General features: G+C 35.1%; 1 protein-coding gene across 4 annotated transcripts in view; it reads left to right on the forward strand.

Annotated features, from left to right (window-relative positions):
* LOC136029408 (estrogen-related receptor gamma-like) overlaps positions 1–23,219 on the forward strand; it is a 180,060-nt gene that overhangs the window by 143,180 nt on the left and 13,661 nt on the right. For all 4 annotated transcript variants that reach the window (XM_065707771.1, XM_065707774.1, XM_065707772.1 and 1 more), the window contains one exon: positions 12,201–12,382. In XM_065707771.1, the coding sequence (XP_065563843.1) occupies positions 12,201–12,382 (182 nt within the window). The remainder of the gene's footprint in view (positions 1–12,200; positions 12,383–23,219) is intronic.

Below are 23,219 nucleotides of genomic sequence, written 5' to 3' on the forward strand. Positions count from 1 at the left end.
CTTGCATAACCCATAGCAGATGCAAAAGTTAAATTTTACAATTCAAGTTTTTTCAGTCTTAGTGCTAGAGATATCAAGCTTTTTACCTCATTGATAGTAACTATTTGAAAAAAAAATGTTTTCAGTTTTCTCGTGTGCATAAAAGCTCTAAAGACAGTCCTTGTCAGCTGATCATAAGATATGTAATTTCTGTTATCTTTAATCACCCTTGTTCTGTGTATAAGTGTACTAGAGCTCTCAACTTGCCGGGTCTTGATCTGGAATATGAATGGATCAGTAACCAAAAACAGACTTTTTTTTTCATTTGACGGGTTACAAGCCTTCTGCAACTTGACGACTGTAACGAAGTTTTTAGTTTTCAGCGTTGTCAAGCAGAAGTGGAAGAACCACCAGCGGTATTGCTTTGCTTGTTCGTGCCAAACTTATACTCAAGCCTATTGTATCATCAAGTTCAGCTGTTGAAAGTTGTTTTTTTCTACATTTCTACTTTTTGGACTTTTTTTTAAAATGTATTGAAGTGTCTCAGACACAGCCATCCAGGTCTATCCATATAAAATTTGGGATTAAAGAAGAATTAGAAAAAGCAATTGGGTGACACAATGGTAGAACTTGTATGAATCTCTAACTGTCTTTACAGCTTTTATGCAGACCAGAAAACAGTGAACATTTCTTTTGTTTCAAATAGTTATCAGCAACAGGCTTGGTATTTTTAACACTGAAATTGAAAGAATTTGAGTTGTGAAATGGGTTGACTCTCATAGCCAATGTTAGTGGGAATTTCAGTGCTTTGCTTTTCTGTGCCAAACTTACACATAAGCCTATTTTATAATCTAACTTATTTTGTCGGTTCAGTTGTCGGAATTTTTATTCTAATTCCATGTCAACTAATTACTGAGACTTAAAATCAGAGTGAAAACTTAGTAAAATTAATTAATTAAAAGTAAAAAGTAGAATTAATTAGTACATATTAATTAAATTTAGTCATTAAGTATCTGTAGTAAACTGAGACTTAAAATCAGAGTGAAAACTTAGTAAAATTAATTATATGTACATATTAATTAAACTTAGTCATTAAGTATCTGTAGTAAACTGAGACTTAAAATCAGAGTGAAAACTTAGTAAAATTAATTATATGTACACATTAATTAAACTTAGTCATTAAGTATCTGTAGTATCTGTAGTAAACTGAGACTTAAAATCAGAGTGAAAACTTAGTACGGCAAAGGATTGCCGTACAGAGTGAAAACTTAGTACGGCGATACGGCAAAGGATATTGCCGTATGGCAGAAACGTGGTCTTGTCGCAGTCTTTGCAGCTGTAGGAGTTATGAACTAGTCTTTGGATATTGGTAGCTCTCGGACTCAGATCGCTCTTAGCTGTTGTGCTCAACGGAGTGTCATGAACAACGACATGGGATTTGTATGCGTGATGTTAAGCCAACAAATTCTTTGTTTGTTGAAGATCTTCCCTTGAAAAGGTCGAAGAAAAAGTTGCGGTATAATCGTATCTTAGAAGGTGACAGGTTCAAGCCTGGTTGTTTTCGTTAATGATAACACTATAGGATGATGGCCACAGACAAAATGTATGTAAAATAGACGTCCAACTGAAATAATTTAATGGTAGCAATCTGGCACGTACGCAGGGGGGAGGGCCTTCGGCCCCCCCGAAATTTTTTGAAATGTTTAATTTCCCCATGGTTTCTTGGGATTTCTGGCAAAAGTATGACATTTATTAAGAATCTAGATAGATGTGTGAACCCTTTTTTGGGGGGGGATTTTACAGCATGCAATTATCAGGTCAAATCACTGCCCAATTATTAACCCATTTTCTGTTCAACTTGTTACCCTCTTTGATATAATTAGTGATTGTACTGTTTTTTTTTTTTTTTTTTTTTTTTGTAAAGAGAGTTTGCTTTCCACAGCGAAACAGAACTATCCTAGATATTAGGGCGTTTATCCCCCCCCCCTTTTCAGGATAAAGTAAGGCTTTTAATGGATGAATTTTGGAAACTATCATTTTTCATTAAAATCTACGTTTTCGCAATAGAAGAACTACCCCCTCACATCACCCATATTGCACTGTTAACCCTAAAATTTCCCTTTCAGTGGGATATAAAAGACTAATCACTAGTTCTAAATCGCTATGAACATGTCCTGAGCCTAAAACGTGCTTTTGAGGCTTCAATCTTCTACCCCCCATCGGCTACAATACTATAGATTAAACTTAATCTGTATTTGCCGATATACGTGCATTTTGCATTTATTTAGTTACTAAATAAAAAACTGCTACTTTATTTTTGCTGTTTCGAAGGTTCTGTCCCCCCCCCCCGAAAAAAATTCCTGCGTACGTGCCTGGTAGCAATCAATTTGGTTCTTTTGCTCGTCTATCCTCAGTTTTTTTCAGTTTATAATATGCATGAACGTCATCATATATAGCCTAAAGGCACTCGGACATCCAACCCTATTTTTTGACATTGTAAGATAGACATCTCTATCGTATACTTTTTGTCTGTGCCTTAGGCTTTCTCTGTTCTGAACTCTTCTCTCGGACGAAAATAAACGTTTGGTGAGCTCTTGCTTCTACTAAATTTGCAAATTTTCACTGTATATACCTCCTTTAAAGCGTCATTTAGTAATTTTTCCCCTTTCTATCAGGGAGGCCTAGTCTTGGCTCAAAAAAGGGCCTTCCCCACTAAAAGTTCACAAAATTAGCAAAGTAATATGACGTTTTACTGCGTTTTGCAACAAAATACGTTTCTTTGAAGACCAACGTCCCCAATGCGTACGAGGTTGTGCAGAAAAAAACTCATAGGTTCTTATAGAGGTTAAAGGGAAACGAATTCCGCAACACTTTCTTATAGCCGCAACACTTATATTCCGCAACACTTTCTTATATACTGATGTAATTCTTCTCTTGTTCGTTTACTATCTGTACTCTTCTCGTTTGTGTGGTTTTTGAAATTATAAAAGCTTAAATCGTTTAATCGTATTTTTTTCATTTATATTAACAATCTCTCGTTTTTTTGTTTGTTTCTTTGTTTTTACCTATTAGTCCTCTAATGACATTATATCTCTTTTAGTGGCAAATAAAACTTATATATGCATTCTTCCATAATCTCTGAACTTTCAATTTTAAAGCTATAGTTTCAATCTATCGCAAGTTTAAAACCTCTATAGCAATATTCAGAAAACACTCAAGAAGTTTGCTTTGTTTGATCTGAGTAAACCGGCTTTTCTTTCGCATTCCGTTATAATTAGCTCATTCTTTCGTTAAATAAACTGCGATCCAGGTATATTTTAATTAATTTTTTTTTATATAGAGGTGGGTAGGTTAGGCATTTAATACAGTGCGTTCTGGGCGGCCTGCTTTCCATAATTTTTTGTTATAGCTGAAACAATTTTGTTTCTAAAGTAGTGTTTATTCATTATATTTTGGTACATTTCATTATTATTAACCTGACTTCACTTCTCGAGTGTATTCTAGATATTACATAAGTACCAACTTAGTAGTTTTCGGTTAGATTGATGTTTTCTCTAAACGGTAGCTTAAGCCTGTTAGGCGAGCAAAAGCTATATTTTATCATGAAGCCGCTAAGTTTATTAAATGTGACGCCAAAAGATTTTTATTTCTTTTGGTCATTAAATTAAAAAAACAGGTTTTTTAACTGAAATTAAAAGCGACATTAAAACTTCAGACGAACAGAAATTATTCCGTATATGAATGGGCTGTCCACTCCTCAACCTTTCGCTCTTTACGCTAAAGTTTGACCCTTTATAACAACTCCACTTTTTAAAAGGTAGAGTCGAGAGAAAGAGTCAAACTTTAGCGTAAAGAGCGAGGCGTTGAGGAGGGGACAGCCCCTTTCATGTACGTTTTAATTTCTGTTCGTTTTAAGTTTTAATGTCGTTCCTTACTTTCAGTTAAAAAGCTTGTTTTTTTATTTAATTTCTGAACGTTTTTCAACTAATTGATGTTCCAATTTGGCTGACCGTACATGAAAAATTAAAACAAAATCTGTATATTAATTTTGGCAGATTTATCCCGAATATGAAGGGTTGCCCCCTCCTCATAACCTTGCCCTTTGTGCTAAAGCCATTTGTACTTTTAAAAAAGCTTCCTATTCTAAATAAACGGTCCCCATGTTCTAGTTTTAGTAAACAGCCAAACTTTAGCGTAAAGAGTAAGGTATTAAGAGGGCGCAACCCTTCATATATGGCATAATTTCTGTTCGTTTTTCAAATAATGCCGGTAAATCCGGCTCAACCTCTATAAAATACACCCCTCCCCCTCACGAAAAAATCCTCCGTAGAAATTTCATCCAACGTAAATTGCACCTCCCCCCCGCCAAATTCCCTCCAGACAGTTCCGTCGTCGCTGAGAATCTTCCCTCCCTGTAAAATTGCTTATGGACGATTCACTCTGAAAAATTCTCCTAGGCATTCTTTCATTTGAATAAGACTTCAATCTCTAATCGGTTTTTCGCTCAATCCAGAAATGACCTCTTCCATGGAAATTATTTCCCAGAAAAAAACACGCAGAAAAAGCCCCTGGATAATTCCCCCGGAATATCTCCGCATAAAAAATTTGGCAAAGAGAATGTAAGACAATTAAAAAGAATTTTTTGTAATAATTCTGTTAAGACCCTTCAGTGTAACATTTTCCCTGGAATATTCACTGCCCAGAAATTTCCTTCCTCAAGGAAAATTCTCCTCATAGAAATCCACCCCAAGCACAACCCCCACCCAAAAAAAAACGGCTGTGTACTTCTCAATAATAAATACTTTATGTAAACAATGGGCAAAAATCACAAATTGCAGCCCGTCCCTCGGGGACTGTGGGGAGACATTTTACTCCTAAAGACATAGTTATTAGATTTTCCGACTATGCTGAACCAAATGGCTATCTCAAGATTTTGATCAGATTACTCTGGGAAAAAATGAGTGAGGGAGGGGACCTAGTTGCCCTCCAATTTTTTTTAGATTATATGTTTCTGTTTCAAATTTTTTGAGAAAAAGAGCACTAGAACTTTTAATTTTCTTTTGAATGAGCTCTCTCGCGATATTCTTGGACCACTGGGTCAATATGATCACCCCTGAAAAAAACAACAAATAATCATGCATCCGTAATCTTTCTTCAGGCAAAAAATACAAAACTCCACATTTTTGCAGATAGGAAATACGCTGAATCTGATGGCGTGATTTTCATTAAGATTGTATGGCTTTTAGGGTTGTTTTCCCTTTTTTCGAAAATAAGGTAAATATTCTCAGGCTCATAACTTTTGATGCGTAAGACTTGATGAAACGTATATATTTGAAATCAGCATAAAAACTCGATTCATTTGGTATATCTATTTGTATCAAAATTCCGTTTTAAAGAGTTTTGGTTACTATTGAGCCGGGTTGCTCCTTACTTACTGTTCGTAACCACAAACTGTTTGGCTAGCAAAAAAGGAAAACTTGTATTAATTGCACTGTTGCCGAACTGAGAAGTGAGAATCTTTGTATTTCTTATTTTATTCTATACTAAAACTAAAAATCCAAGTTTCTTAATTGATCATTTATCACTAACGAAATCAGTTGAATTTTAATCGCGTGCGGTCTTTTTTCACGAAAATTCAAACCCAAGTTTCTTAAATGATTAGATATTTTTAACAAATAAGATCTGTTATAACCGTTTGATTCTTATTTTAATAAAACTTAACTCCCAAGTTCCACAAATGATCAAATATATAGAATAAAATCAGATGCATTTTAACCGTATGTGTTGTTATTTCTGAATATAAAACCCAATTTTGTAAATACTCAAATATCTTTGATAAAATAAGATGCATTTTACCCGTGTGCCTTCCTCTGATGAAAACTAAAAACCCAAGTTTCTTAAGTGATCATATATTATTAATAAAATACATTTGGTTTTCATTAATGATATTTAATCATTTGAGGAACTATAGGTTTAGTTTTCATGAAAAAACGCAAACCGTTAAAATGCATCTTGATTTATTGGAAATATTTGAGCATTTAAGACATTTGGGTTTCAGTTTTATAAAAAGGAACACACACGGTTAAAATATATCTTACTTTGTTAAAAATATTTGAGCATTTAAGAAACTTGGTCTATAGTTTTCAGAAATAAGAACGATCACATTTAAATTACATCTGACTCATCGATAATATATGATCATTTAAGAAACCTGGATTTTAGTTTTGACAAATAAGGACGCATGAGGCTAAAACAAATCTGATTTTATTAATACTAATGACCATTTGAGAAACTTGTGGTTTCATGTAAAAAGTAATATCCAGCTTTTATTTATTAAAAATATTTCAGAATTTAAGAAACTTGGGTTTTAGATTTTCGAAGTAAGAAAACACACGACTAAAATGAATCTGTTTTTATTAAATGTATTTGATCATTAAGTACTTCGTTTTTAGTTTGTGATTTTTTAGGATGTATTTTGTTTTGTAAGAATTATTTTTGTTTTGTATAAATAATTTGTAATTTCTTAGGATTTATTTTGTTTTGTAAGAATTATTTGTTGTTTTGTAAAAATATTTTGTAAGAAGAATTTTCGATCTTTTAGGATGTATTTTTTACCCCAGTACTATGCAATACTTTTCAATAGGCTTTATTCTATCATTTTGCCCATATGAGCTGTAATATCATCGCTCAGAATATATACGACTTCATTAATTTCGAGTTTTTGCATACCCTAATACTAAACAATACTTTTCAAAGGCATTATTCTATCATTTCCCTCATAGAGTTGTCGTATCATCACGTAAAATACATAGGACCTTATTAATTTCGACTTTATTCATACCCCAATACCAAGCAATACTTTTAAAAAGGCTTTATTGTATTATTTTCCTCATAGGGCTGTCATATCATCGGTTAAAATAAATACGACTTTATTAATTTCGACTTTATGCATTCTCCAATACTAAGCAATACTTTTAAAAAGTTCCAAAAATTGTAAGTCTAAAAAAAGAAAAGAAACCTCACAACAAACATTATTTTTCTGATAGGAAAAATCACGATCTACATATCTGCATCATTTCCATTTCATGTTTCGAGAATATTACAGATGGATTTTTTTTGTTTAAGTATTTTTATGTCTTTTTAACAGAATCTAAAAAAATTCTAAGTAAAGAGAAATTGAAGTTAAAAAAATTTTAAATAAAAAATTTAAGTACGGAAAAGGGAGGGGCAAAAAGTTGGGGTAGGAGTATTGGGCTCCTTGGAGGTTGGTACATGTATGATCATGAGTTCCCTCTAAAAGAAGTGTTTATATAAGCACTGATTCCCATGAATATGATGATACAATCTGTTACACTATGCATATGATATAGAAGCTTTCAAGTAAAGTTCAATTCTATATCATAAATTCTATTAGTCCAATTTGAAATCAAACAAAACGGTTATCTTTATCTAGTTACTCATACTCAGACAGGTATGTGTAAATGAAATGCATTTGGGCATAATAAATCCCAAAGGCCTTATTATATGATCTTTCGACTATTTTCGGATAAATGACTATCTCAAAGTTTCTATCAAATGCATTTGGGCAAAATAGGAGGTGGGGAGTGGCTGTCCCCTGATCAGTTTGACTCTTGAAAAGGGTAATAGAACATTTGACTTCTATTGCAATGAGCCCGCTTCGGAGTTCATACGACCAATCTTTCCATAAGAGCATTACATGCTTTCGGGGTATAACGTAAAACCCTTGTGGATTGTTGGGGGGGGGGTATCATCCCCAAAGACATAATTTTCAGACCTTTCAACTACTTTGAACAAAATGACTATCTCAAAGTTTGATTAGATGTGTTTTGGGAATTGGTGGGCGTGGGAGGGGGCTTGTTGCCCTTGAACTACTTTTGACTATTAAAAAGGGCACTAGTTCTTTCAATTTCGTATCTAATGAGCCTTTTTTGAAGTTTTTATGACAAAAAATCACCATCTCAAAATAATAATATTTCAAAAAAAATATTAGCTGTTCTTTTTTACAATTTCCTCTAAATATTAAGATATCACCTGTCAGGGGGCCTCTGTTCCCAATTACCTGCCTTAAAAACAATACATTTTATACATCAAAGCTTGGCATCGGAAAATTTTAACATTAAGAAGGAGCGAAGGAATTTTTTACTGTTAGTTAGGACATAGCGTGATGCCTTTCGGACTTAGAATTTATGAGCTCTGGGGAAGTCCATTTGTTTAATGGAAAGCCTTTGTTAAGAATACTTCGTATTTACTTGATTCTCTTGATCAATATACTCCTTTCGCAATGCCCCTAGGAATAGCTTAGTTTTAAAAAAAAATTACGTAATGTAGCGTAGAGCTAAAGGTCAAGCCAATCTATATAAGCTAAAGCTCGATACACGTAGTGCTTTTACGTGTCTAACAAGGTGAGATCAGAATTGTCCATTGATTACCTATGACCAGGGTAGTTTAACTCGGGTAGCGAGAAAGTTTGGCTTTTTCTAAAACACCGCATAAAACAACTTCCCTGTCTTGACCTTAAGACTAGTAATCATATGGGACTAGAAAACCAATAATTCCCAGGAATAATCACAGACGCCACCTGGGTATACTCCCTGTAATATTAGCATTTTTTCTCGATCCGACCAAGGTCCAGGGCCTGAAAAAGTTGTTGAGCACAAGGGCCACGTAAACCTTACGCCACCGCATGTACAGACACGATAATAATTAATATTTGGAAGAACCAAGATGAAACATTTTCATAGAATAAAAATAACTTCTAAAGTAAGAACTTGTAGAGTTCTCAAATCTTTGGTAGGTCTTAATTTGATGGCTATATCTCCATCAACTTCCCGTGATCTATGGTCCTTAACAAGAATCAGAGAGAAAGGTCAATCTTTTCTCGAATACTACTACTAACAATTTACCGCAGTACAGGGCCGCCTGAAGCCAACAGCTACGCACGCTCCTCCTCCATCCCAATCTCTTTAAGGTCTCCCTTTTTACACCCTCCCAGGAAGTTTCCATTTCCCTTAAATCTTTCTTTACGACATCCTCCTACCCCAACTGCGGACGACCTGCTTTGTGTTTAGCCCTGTCATCCCCTGTCGAGAAAAAAATGGCTTTGGACCTTATTTTTTGCTTATCCGATCTTTTATGGGAGACCAAAACCCCACAAGCCATTCCTTAAATGGGACCCCCCCTGTGCGTGTTTGGGAGCTTGGGATTAAAAAAAGCCCCTTTACAGAATCAATAGTAAAAATCCATAGATTAGTTGGGGGTTGATCGTCCCCATAATTTGTACGTTTCAGAAAAAAAGGTCACGCCACTCCCCTCCCCACACACAGAAGAGCATGATCTTGATGTAAGTCAGATTTTTTATTTAATTTCAAACTAAAAATGCTTCTGAAATGCTTCCAGATTATGGAGGCTGACGTTTTAACAGGAAATAACTGCCCTCTCCCGCTTAGAAAATAAGAGGACATTTAAAATACATATGAAATAGTAAAGCGAGCAATATTCCCGTTTAAACATTGGTAAAAACAAAGGTCCCGGTTGTCATCCCCCCCTGTAAAGTTTTCAACTGGTTCTCACGAGCGAAATGTTATATCTACCTGCTTCATTACCATGCATAGCAGCTGTATCATAACCGGGAAATTGAGCTGACAATATTTTGCCCAGGACAAATCTCAACCAAGACTCTGTCTCCCAAACTTCATTCAGCCAAGGTCCTTTATGCTTCACTGACGCTAATTGTTCTTCATCAGTCTTGTCTGATTGAGGAGGACACTAGATATTGGGGATATATTTAGAAGAGTGTGTACGGATCAATTATATCTCAGGAGGGAACCTCGTTTGCGAAAATAGGGTCTATCAAAGGCGGAAACTAATTGCCAAAGCCATGTTTTCAACTGAATAAAACTCCAGGGAAGTCCTAACTTGAGAGACATATTAAGATTATGTGGGATATTTATTGTGGAAAAGCAAATGAGCAGTGGAAATATTTTTGTTCGATTAAAACGAAGAACAGGTTATGAACCATTCACGGTAAGAGCGAATATTGGTTAGCGTTCAATATAAGCAGGGCTTGACCAAAATTATATTTTGGACGAATTCTAATTGCTTTTTAGGGGAAAGGATCCAAGCTTCGACTGCAATGGAAAGTTAAAAGTAAGTGTTAGGTTTTAAAAAGGTGGTTATTTTACATAAAGTACGATTTTTCAAAATCCATGTCAAACAATTTGCCATTAAAAATTGTATTTTTCACTCCGAATTGAATGAGCCAAAGTCTTTTTCAATCTCAATTCTTCCACCTAGTAGAGTTTCATTATTTGACATAGATTCTGCCAGCTAGTCAAACAGCTCGTGGTAACGAACTGTAGTAAGGAGCGACCCGGCTCAATAGTAAATGAAACTCTAAAAAAACGGGATTTTGATGCTAAAAGATACATGAAAATAATCGAATTTTCATGGCGATTTTAAATATATAAGTTTCATCAAATTTTGTCTTTGTCATCAAAAGCTACGAGCCTGAGAAAATTTGCCTTATTTTGGAAAATAGGGGAAACACCCCCTAAAAGTCATAGAATCTTAACCAAAATCACAACATCGCATTCAGAGTATCAGTGAACCCTATAGAAGAAATTTCAAGCTCCTATCTACTAAAATGTGGGATTTCGAATTTTTTGCCAGAAGACAGATCACGGGTGCTTGTTTATTTGTTTTTTTTTTGTTTTTTTTGTTTTTTTCCAGGGATCATCGTATCGACCAAGTGGTCCGAGAATGTCGCAAGAGGGCTCATTTTAGCGGAAATGAAGTTCTAGTGCCCTTTTTAAGTGACCAAGAAAATTGAAGGGCATCTAGGCCCCCTCCCACGCTCATTTTTTCCTAAAGTCAACGGATCAAAATTTTGAGATAGCTATTTTGTTCCGCATAGTCGAAAACCATAATAGCTATGTCTTTGGGGATGATTTACTCCCCCACAGTCCCTGGGGAAGGGGCTGCAAGTTACATTGACCAGTGTTTACATACAGTAATGGTTATTTGGAACTGTACAGACGTTTTCAGGGGGATTTTTTTTTGGTTTGGAGGTGGGCTTGAGGGGAGGGGCCTTTGTGGGAGGATCTTTTCTTGGAGGAATATGTGATGGGGGAAGAGAAATTCAATAAAAAGGGCGCAGGATTTTCTAGCATTACTATAAAAAAAAAACAATGAAAAAATAAACATGAAAAAGTTTTTTCAATTGAAAGTAAGGAGTAGCATTAAAACTTAAAACGAACAGAGATTATTACGAATATGAGGGTTCTAAAAATACTTTAGCATAAAGAGCGAGGTATTTAGGAGGAGATAAATATGTCGCTCTTTATGCTAAAGTTGTTTTTAGTAATGTCAACTATTTATTCTACGACCTTTCTGAAGGGGTCATTTTTAAAGAATTGGGACAAAACTTAAGATTTAGTGTAAAGATCGAAGTATTAACGAGGGGACAAACCCCCTCACATACATAATAAAAATATAAGAATATAAAAGTTTGTTGCGTAAGTTAATTCTTAAGTTACGTATATTTTTTACTAATAAAAACGTTCGTTAAAAATTAAAAGTTCTAGTTCCCTTTTTAAGTAACCGAAAAATTGGAGGGCAGCTAGGCCTCCTTCCCCACCCCTTATTTCTCAAAATCTTCTGATCAAAACTAACAGAAAGCCATTTAGCCAAAAAAAGAATTAATATGCAAATTTCATTTTAATAATTCATGTGTGGAGAGCCAAAATCAAACATGCATTAATTCAAAAACGTTCAGAAATTAAATAAAAAAACTAGTTTATTTAACTGAAAGTAAGGAGTGACATTAAAACTGAAAACGAACAGAAAGTACTCCGTATATGAAACGGGTTGTCCCCTCTGCAATCTCTCGCTCTTTACGCTAAAGTTTGACTGTTTGCCAAAATTCCACTTTTTAAAATAATTAAAAACTTTAGCGTAAAGAGCGAGGGATTGCGGAGGGGACAACCCATTTCATATACGGAGTAATTTCCGTTCGTTTTCATTTTTAATGTCGCTCCTTACTTTCAGTTAAATAAACTAGTTTTTTTTTTTATTTAATAATGCTAAGAAACGCATCCAATGACTGTACCCATATACAGCCACTTGTTATTTCTTAATATTATATAATTGTAGGAAAATATTAAGAAAACTGATCAGCTCGGTCTACAATTATTCTTTTTCAGGATTTTCAGAACTGCCAATAGGGGATCAAATGCGTCTTTTGCAATATACTTGGCCAGAAGTTTTATCATTGTCGTTAGCCTATAGATCTCTAAGTAAGAATGGAAGACTACAATTTGCCACCGAAGTTCAAGTGTCTAGAAAGCAAGCCATTGACTCTGGACTAGGAGACTTTTATGATTATGTAAGACTCATTTTGTTTGTTAATTTTTTATTTTTCACTCTACTAGAATCATCTCTCTCAATCTATTCAAAGACTCCTTCCCTGGAAGTTCCCATTTCCCTTATAACTTTCCTTGCGACATCCTCCATTCCCAACCAAGGACGACCTGATTTTCACCGAAAATTACAATGTTTGGTAATCTGTCATCCTTCATCCACAGAACATTGTCATCGCAGTTTCTCTCATTATAGCCGTAGTTCTAGAAAGCAGAATTGATTCACACTTTTCGTACAGTCTACTGTCTGAAATACGGTCAGTCAGTCGGGTACCCAAAGCAATCCGTAGGCAATTTCTCTGGAAAACATCTGCCAAATCTTCCTCCGTTTTTCCGATCGTTCACGCTTCAGACAGAACCATACTCGATCACTGTCGTCACTGTAGCTTCCAATGTTCTAATCTTGGTTCGCAGACCAAGATTAGGTTTTGAACAGTTTTGGGCTCTTTCCAAAAATTTCTACTAAGACTATTACTATGACTGTGTTAAGACCATGATCTAAAGTTAAAAATTAGCTAAAAACCAATTATATAAAAAATAGCCATTAAATGAGCCTTTAAACAACTCTATGTTGTTTTATTGCCCTTTTATTAACACCAAAAAAAGTAGAGCCGAAAGAAAAAGAGATCATTTCTACCAATGCGGAAACATGATTTCCTTGTTGGGCTGTAAGTGTTTAGAGTTTTTAGCAATGGTGTACTTTTTACTTTGCTGTAATGCTCTTTATGAGGGATTTTGGTAAGGAGTCTGCTTTGGTAAGGAGGGATTTTTTTGGTAACTTAATGCTTTGAAATTTTTGCACACCGACTACAATTGAAATTTCTATAATATAAATATTCAGAAACCAAGATCATTATTCACTTTTTAGCGTTGTCTATCTTTTAATATCAGATTGAATAATAAGTTCATCTTTTTCCGCATTTTCTTGGTTCTTGCTTAGTTATCGTACTAATCAACAGGATGTTTATAATCTGCCGTATTGAACCAAACCTTTGCTCGGTGAAGTAAATTTCAGACATAATAAGAGCGTTTGGAATTTTCCCCCAATTGATCGCCCCCCCCCCCCCGCTGAAATTCGATTCCCCCCACCCTGACTCTCAAAAGGAAAAAAATATTGTTTTTATTTTTAGACTTAGTTGTAGATATACATTTTGTTTTTTATTTAATGAATCCGTGAATTCATGCCTCTAAACTTGACAAAAGAAAAACAAACTTGCTTTACAAAAACTACAGTCCGAAATAGCAATATTTTTTGTTAAAATGCCTTGCTGAGATCACACAAAGTTCAATTTACTATTTTTTTCAACCTACACGGGGGTTAATTAAGGCTATTCGATATCCAAATGAATCACTCTATCTCATCCATTGCAAGCATTTTTAGTTTGTCTGGTCAAACTATTCAGAACTGATTGGGCGGTCTTTCCATAACTTGTATAGCTTTGACAAAAGATCTAAATAAATGACAGAAAACTAAAGGCCAATACCTACTTTCCTGAAAGTCTTAGAAAAACATTTAACTTTTCCTGTTTTGTCCCTGAGATAAAGAAATTAGGATTTAATTGACCTTGCATCATTAGAAAGCATAAATGTTTCTTTTTTTCATTGAACTTGGCAGATTTTTGTTTTCAAAATTCAGGACAGGGCATTCACTAAGAATATTTTTGTAAACCTACTTGGAAAACATTAAAAATCAGCTCAAAAGAAGTATCATTGAATAATTGAACAGCTTTGGAAGTTTCCTGTTGTTCTATCTGCTTTGACTGAAATTTTTGCGGACAAAGGATGCACGTTATGTGTGTTGTGTTTCCGTACATTGATTAGACAAGCCTCTCGCTAGCTCTTCGAACTGTTGACGCGTTTAAGGTCCCCTATCAATTTTTACAAAAATTAATCTGGAACTCCCTATAGTGCTGGGAAAATTAACTAATGGACTCAGCCGACGCTGAGACTCGCAAAATAAGATTTACGGTATCGAACGTCCTTAATTTAATAGTTGCTGAATACAAATTTTATACAAACAAGAGAAAATTAACCGACGTCAGAATTTTTAAGAATAATAATGACGTGATTGATATTCACTCACCCTTGTCGGAAAGTCAATCACCATTTTGACAGTTTTTTTTATGGCTCTTGTGTCTTGAATTTGATACAGCAGACAATTTAAGAAAAACGTATTAAAGGTGCTGGGAGGGGAAAATTAATTTCCCGAGTAACTTGAAACTTCTAATTCTAAGGATAGTACCGAAATTGAATAAAATCATCGAATCTGGTTGTGATACGATCATATGATAAATCTAGAAGAATTACACAAACTTTTTTTTTGTGTGAATCAGGTAGTTGTGTCTATTCATTTCCGTAGGGGGGTCGGGTACACTGAATGTCATTTTACGCCTAAAATTCCTCTCACCCAGCAAAGCTCGGTCTCCTAGTACTGCTTGTTAAAGCTGATATATACAGAAAAGAGTATATGATGATACCGTTTATGTTTGCACACAAAATATCTAAACATGATATTTAGGAAAACAGTCTTCCTTTTTTTTTTTTTTTTTTTTTTTTCTTTTTTTTTTCATCTTTTTTTTGTGTTTGTGCTGTTGCATTGGTGATTTCTCTTTTCATGATATATACATATATATATATATATATATATATATATATATATATATATAGAATCCACCTTATTCCTACTTGTATCGGATAGTTCTTGCAGCATAATAATGCAGTGATAGAACTCCCACAAGTAGTGCTGGTGTTGTGTGAAATGCGATTAACTTCAGTAATAATCTTTATTACATTTATGTCAATTCTTTTTTCAGAGCTGGTTAAAAAAATGTACAGAAAAGCGAAAACAACGAGAGGACAGTATAGTATTATAGATATAGGCTATTCTGTAAAAATTAAATAAAGAAACAATTTTTTGTCAACTGAAACTAAGGAGCAATACTAAAATTCAAAATGAACAGAAACTATTTCGCATACGAAGGGGTTGCCCCACTCCTCAAAGCCTTTTTCTTCACGCCAAAGTTTTAAGTGCTTTAAAAATCGGGACAAACAGTCAAACTTTAGCGTAAACAACAAGATATTGAGGAGGGTGGCAAACCCTTCATACACAGAATAATTTCTGTTCATTTTGGGTCTTATTGTTGCTCCTTGCTTTCCGTTAGTGTATTTTTTTTATTTAACTTCTATATATTTTTCGAACAATGCCGATAATTCTTTCTCACTGTATGAAAAATTCTCTCCCCTTACGAAAAAATTTTCCGTGGAAAATTCCTTCAGCGAAAATACACCCCACCTTCTTAAATTTCCTTCTGGACCATTCTATCCTTGCTGAAAATTGCCCCCCTCCACTCCGCAAAATTTCTAGCAGACGATTCAGCCTGCAAAATTATCCTTAGCATACTTTCATTTGAAAAAAAACTTTAAGCTCTAATTGTTTTTCTGATCACTTCGGAAATCTTCCCTTCCGTGAACATTTTTTTCCCGGAAATCAAAACACGCTGAAAAATTTCTCCCAGAAAATTTCTACATGCAAAATTGAGTTGGCAAAGAGAAAATAAGACAAACAAACAAAAAATCGTATAGGAATCCTGTCAAATTCTCCCAGTGCCAAATTTCCCAGGAAACTTCACCCATGTAAATTTCCATCCCCACTGAAAATGGTTCCCATTGAATTCCACAACAAGAACCCCTCCCCCCTCGAAAATTGTCTGTATACTTCCCAATAACGAATAATATATGTAAACAATGGGCATATTGTATCAAACAGTTCGTGGTAACGAACTGTAGTAAGGAGCGACCCGGCTCAATGGTGACCGAAACTCTAAAAAAATAAATTTTCATACCGATAGTTACATCAAAAGAATCGCATTTTAGTGCTGATATTACATATATAAGTTTCATCAAGTTTAGTCTTACCCATCAAAAGTTACGTGCCTGAGAAAATTTGCCTTATTTTAGAAAATAAGGGGAAACCCCCCTAAGAGTAATACAATCATAACGAAAATAACACCACCCTAGATCTATTAGATCTATTAGAGAACCCTATTCTCTATTAGAGAACACTATTGTAGAAGTTTCAAGCTCCTATCACAAAAATGTGAATTTCGCATTTTTTGCCAGAAGACAGATCACGGATGCGTGTTTATTTGTTTTTTTTTTTTTTGTTTTTTTTTTTACCAGGGGTGATCGTATCGACATAGTGGTCTTAGAATGTCGTAAGAGGGCTCATTCTAACGGAACTTAAGAGTTCTAGTACCCTTTTTAAGTGACCAAAAAATTGGAGGGCATCTAGGACCCCTCCCACGCTCATTTTTCCTCAAAGTCACCTGATCAAAATTCTGAGATAGCCATTTTAATCGTTATAGTCAAAGAACCTAATAACTATATCTTTTGGGACGATTTATTCCTTACATTCCCCGTGGGAGGGGCTGCAAGTTACGAACTTTGACCGTTGTTTAAATATACTAATGGCTACTGGGAAGTGTACAGACGTTTTTAGAGGGATTTTTTGGTTGGGGGGAGAAGTTGAGGGGGGATTCGTGGGAGGAACTTTCCTTGGAGGAATTTGTCATGGCGGAAGAGAACTTCAATAAAGGGGGCGCAGGACTTTCTAACATTATTTATGGAAACAATGAAAAAATAAATGTTAGAAGTTTTTTCAACTGAAAGTAAGGAGCAGCATTAAAACTTAAGAAGAACAGAAATTATTACGCATATGAGGGGTTCACCTCCTCATAATACCTCGCTCTTAACGCTAAAGTATTTTTAGCAGTTTCAAGTATTTATTCTACGGCCTTTGTGATTCAGGGGTCATTCTTAAGGAATTGGGAAAAAATTTATATTTTAGTGCAAAGAGCGAGGTATTGACGAGGGGGTGAACCCCCTCATATACGTAATAAAAATATACGAATATAGAAGCTCGTTACGTAAGTTAATTCGTAAGTTACTTATATTTTTTACTAATGAAAACGTTAGTAAAAAAATTAAAAGTTCCTCTTTCCTTTTTAAGCAATCAAAAAATTGGAGGGCAACTGGGCCTCCTCCCCCGCTCCTTTTTTCTCAAAATCTTTCGATTGAAACTATAAGAAAGCCATTTAGCCAAAAAAAATTAATATGCAAATTTCGTTTTAATTATTTATGTGCGCAGAGTCAAAATCAAAATATGCATTAATTCAAAAACGTTCAGAAATCAAATAGAAAAAACAAGTTTTTTTTTTAACTGGAAGTAAGGAGCAGCATTGAAACTTAAAACAAAAATTATTAAAGAAATCACTCCTTATATAAAAGGGGCTTTTCCTCCTCAACGCCCCGCTCTTTACGCTACAGTTTTTTACTGTTTTAAAAAATAGAGTTAAGAGAAAGAGTCAAACTTTAGCGCAAAGATCGGGGTATTGAGGAGGAAAAGTCCCTTTCACATACGGAGTAATTTCTGTTCGTTTTAAGTTTCAATGACGCTCCTTACTTTCAGTAAAAAAAAAAAAAAACCTTTTTTTTAATTTAATAACTTAAAGACCTGTCCCCAGGAGCTGCGTGGATTCGTGTTAAATCTAATTGTATAGATTTTAAACCTTTCAACTATGCTGAACAAAATGACTCAAAATTTTGATCGAACGGAAGATTGACCCCATTGATTTCCACAACAAGCACCCCTCCCTCCGAAACCCATTAAATTCCACATGATCAAACCCCATGGAAAATTGTCCTCATTGAATTCCACAACAAGCACCCCTCCCCCCGAAGATTTTCTATATACTTCCCAATAACGCATACTATATGTAAACAATGGACATATTTTATAACTTAAAGACCTGCCCCCAGGAGCTGCGTGGTGTCATGTTAAATCTAATGGTATAGTTTTTGAACCTTTCAACTGTGTTAAACAGAACGACTATCTCAAAATTGTGATAGAACGATTTTGGAGAAAAAAGGGACGTTTGAGGGGGGCTAGTTGCCCTACATTTTTTGGTCACAAAGAAGGGCGCTAAAAAATTTAATTTGTGTTCAAATGAACCCTCTCCCAATGCTCTAGGACCGTTTTCCTACAGTCACCCATGGAAAAAAAAACAAATAACACACATTCGTGATTTTTCTTCTAGCAAAAATACAAAATTCAACATTTATTTCAGATAGGAAAGCTCGTAATGTTGAACCTCGGCAGTAGGGTTCTCAGATAGACTGAATATAATAGTTTAATTTTTGTTAATACAAGGGGATGTTTCTTCCCCCTTTTGAAACTAAGGCAAATTTTTGCATTCATAGCCTTTTATGGGTAACACTAAGCTTAGTAAATTTTATACATATTTGGAATCAACATAATAAGCCGATTGTAAATCTATCTATATTGAAATTCCGTTTTTAAGAATTTCGGTCACTCTTGAGCCGTGTCGCTCCATTCTTACAGTTCATTACCACAATTACCCATATGGGGTTTCTAACTGAATAACCTATATAATTCTAATTGAATAACCCATAGGTTATTCAAAGTGTTGTTAATTTAAAGTCTAAGGTTAATTTAAAGTGTTGTTAAAGTAGGTTGTCTTGATGATGAAATTTCGGAAGTTTAACTACGTCCCGGGAAGTTAAATGTTTGTAGGTTCCAGGATGAAAATTCGAAAACAAAATTCAAGGAACTGTTGGATACTAAACTTGAGAGTTTAAAATTTGGCAATGTGGAAAATGGATGGAATAATTTTAGAAAAACAATTTGTGAAGTTGCTGATGGTGTCTTAGGGAAGAAAGTTAAGACTGCAGCTAGGATTATTAGTGAAAAGACTTAATGCTTAATAGAGAGTAGAAGGGATTTGTACAAGAGTTATCTGAGTGATAGATCGTATGAAAACAAAAGGAATGTAAAGAAAGTGGAGAAAGCATTAAAATATGAACCAAGGAGATGTGAAGGGAAGGACATGGATAAAATTACCGTGGATCTGGAAGATGCAGCTAGACGGCATAATAGTAAAATATTATACTGGCATGTTAATTTTATTGAGAGGGAGAAGTCAATCTGGACTAGTCCCAGTTAAAGATAGGAATGGGACCACAATTAGTGATAAGGAAAGAGTTAAAGAGAGATGGGTGGGAAATTTTGAGAATGTGCTAAACCGAGAAACAGTTGCAGGAAAAGATATAGATGAAAATGAAAAAGTTTGTGATACCTTAGATGTGAAGGAAGATTTGTTTTCGGAGAAAGAATTAGCGACAGTACTAAAAGGATTAAAAAATAATGAGGCTCCAGGTGCTGATAGTGTGATAAATAGGTTCCTTAAATATGGTTGCTCTGAGGTTAGAAATAAGCTACTGAAGATTATGAACATGATTTTTGAAAAAGGCTAAGTACCTACTGATTTTAGGAAAACGTTATGTAAACCAATATGTAAGAAAGGTGACAAGAGCGAGTGTCCTAATTATCGAGGCATTAGTCTAGTTTTTCTTAGGTAGCAAATTACTTAGTAATAAGATACTTTTTAGACTGAGAGATGCTGTAGACAAAGTTATAAGAGAAGAATGGTGCGGTTTTAGAAAAGGTAGAGGATGTGTTGACCAAGTTTTCACTCTTAGGTTAATAATTTAGAACTGCCTTCGTTGTCCGACACATTTGGTCCTCAGTTTTATAGATTATGAGCAAGCGTTCGATTCTGTTGATAGAAGAGCTTTAGCAAAGGTCTTATCCTTATGTGGTATACGAGACAAATACATTAAAGTGATTTGTGCTATGTACGAGAATAATAATGCTGCGGTCAAGGTTGGAAATGAGGTTAGCAGCTAGTTTTGTATTAAATCAGGAGTTAAGCAGGGTTGTGTTCTATCCCCCTTCATATGGATCATTTTGATTGACTTTGTCTTAAGGAGCACAGGAAAGGCAATTGGAGACCACGGAATCAAATGGGGAGGAAAACTCTCCTGGACTTTGATTATGCTGACGATTTAAGCGTATTAGATGAAAGTGTGAGCAAAATGAATGAATTTTTAGAGGTTTTGTGAGTTCAGGGTGCTAGAATAGGTTAAAAATTAATATTAAGAAGAATAAGTCACTAAGGCTATGAAAAAGTGAAGATGAAAAGGTGACTTAAGGTAACGAAAAAATTGATCAGGTGAGCAGCTTTACTTACCTTGATAGTATTATTAGTAAAGACGATGGGAGCAGCGAAGATGTTAAAAGTAGAATAGCCAAGGCTCAGGTTTTTTTTCACAGTTAAAAAAAAGTTTGGAAGAATAGGAAGATAAGTCTGCAAATCAAGATTACAATATTGAAAGCTACAGTGATGACAGTGGTCAAATATGGCTCTGAAGCATAGGCGCTTCGAAAAGCGGATGAAAATTTACTAGATGTTTTCCAGAGAAATTGCCTACGAATTGTTCTGGGTACCCGGCTGACTGACCGTATTTCAAACAGTAGGTAGTTCGAAAAATCTGGTTCAATCCCGCTTTCTAGTGCTATAATGAAAGAAAGGTTGAGATGGTTAGGCCGCGTTCTACGGATGAAGGATGACATATTGCCGAAGATTGTCCTTTTTGGCCAACCGTCTGGGGCTAAACGGAAAGCATTTCGTCCTCGTCTAGGGTGGGAGAATGTCATAAATAAAGATTTAAAGGAAACGAGAACTTCCTCGGAGGGTGTAAAGAGGGAGGCCTTGAACAGATTGGGTTGGAGGAGGAGCGTTCGTAGCTGTGTTGGCCTCAAGCGGCTTGGTGCTGTGGTGAATTAGTAGTACTAGTAGTAGTAGTTACTCTAATTGAGCTAGTATAATTACTAGTATTTTTTAATTTAACTCAATAAAGCTGTCATAAAGTGCAACATGGTATCCTAAAAGCGCAATTCCGGCAAAATTTCTGGAATGGAAAGGCTGGGCCAGACACATAGACGTCATAAAGGGCTAGTTATGGAATCATTTACATTTTTCTCCTATGTAATTAATTCCCTTTAATAAATAAGACTTAATAAGGCAGACTTAAATTGCAATTTGATACCCAAAAGTGTGCTTTAGGTTGTTTTCCCATTTAGTAGATGGAAATGACAAAAAAGGGATAGTGTTCAAAGAAAAAACTGCGCGGACAAATTTGTACTGAAAAGCAACCCCCCCCCCCCTATGGGTATTCTCTTCCGCGGTAAAGTCTCCCTGGAAATTATGTAATTATTCCTCATTCAACTAACTTTCCACATTTAACTACATCCTATCCTTTGTTTAAAAGTATTCAAAAAATAAACTTAGAATTATTTTCTTACCCATCGGGCATTGCTTCATCAAGAATATCCAGAAAACCTGAAATATCTTTGGCACCATTGTGGCAGAAACCTTCCATTAAATAGAATAAAAATCATCTGATCTGGTTATGATAAGATCATATGATAAAATCATCCCAACTATTATGCCAACTATAGATCATATGATAAAATCATCCCAACTATTATGCTAAGGTTGGATCTCGAATCCGATTTTCTTGGCGCATGCTTAGTTTTTACTGATATGCCTACATTTGCTCAGTTGGAAATAAAACTTCATATTCAGTGGACAATTTTTTTTTACTTTTGTATTTTTTTTATCTTTCTTGTACGTTTTTTTCAGTTTCTCGCACTCCTGTAAGTCTAGCTTGCGTAACACGCTGCCTTTAGAATTACTGCAGTCTTTGTTGCTTATTGGCGCCCGAGATTCATTTATACGATTTTGAAAATTGATCGACAGCATACTGAAACTGCGCTAGCTAGGTGACTGTCTGAAGTAGTAAAAAAATCGGAATCGTGTACTGTTCAACATTCGTTAAAAATTAGTTATATCGTTCAGCATCCAGCATAATGATTAAATTGCTTACAATGAAAGTTTTATCGTTTGAAAAGTGAAAGCTATGGTTGTCAACGCAGTTTAAATAATTTAAATATGATATACTAAAAGACACCATAAAATTCCCGCTTGACTTGGAGGATGACGTTTGAAGCAGCAAAGACAGTGAAAAAGAAGTTGACCTACTTACACAGCTATATAGGCCTAATTGGAAAAATGGGGAGTTCAATTTTATGTCAATTACATATTTTGTAGATAGTGACTTTAGGGTTTTCATCACTGTTGAATTACGCTGTACAACATTCATCTCGATTGCGCCCTTTTTTGGGGAGTTAACCTCTAATTTTAGAATCTTTCAAATTTTAGGGTGGCAATAGCATTTGACGAGCAGCTTTAAAATCCTACATATTTACATATTTAGATTCAGCATGCTATAAATTTATCTTTTAAATACGTTCCAGTGAAGACTTCTGTTTTTTACAGTTTTGGTTACTATTCACAACTGTTATTCTTTACTTACAGTTTGTTTTTACGAACTGTTAGATTTGTGGAGCGGCATATCAGATACCTTTAAGTACCTGGTGCTGTGAATATAGAGGAAAAATCTAAGGCTCTCTTAAGTTTGAGGGGGGCTACGACTCCTTCCTCAACCTTCCCTTTTTACGGTCAAGTTAAATATTCATGTAACGATCTACATGAAAAATGCACCCTTCAATATTTCTCGGGAAATATCGAATTCGAATTATAAGGTTTTCGTTTCGAGGTTTTCAAAGCGAGGTCTTCGAAAATATGTTTATTTATGTGGATGCCTCATGGTTGCCCATACTTTGGGCTACGGGGCAATGCCCCCCCATGGCTACTCTTTGGGGAACGATAGTCGGTTTGCGATACAAAACAGGAGGAAACGCCACTGTGGGGTGACAAAATCACTTTTACTACTTAAAAAGAGCAGTGGATCTTCAAATTTTCGTTTGAATGAGGCCTCTTTCAATATTCTAGAACCACTTGTTCGATACGATAACTTGTG

The sequence above is a fragment of the Artemia franciscana genome, chromosome 7, assembly GCF_032884065.1.
Source record: "Artemia franciscana chromosome 7, ASM3288406v1, whole genome shotgun sequence".
Taxonomy (NCBI): Eukaryota; Metazoa; Arthropoda; class Branchiopoda; order Anostraca; family Artemiidae; genus Artemia; species Artemia franciscana.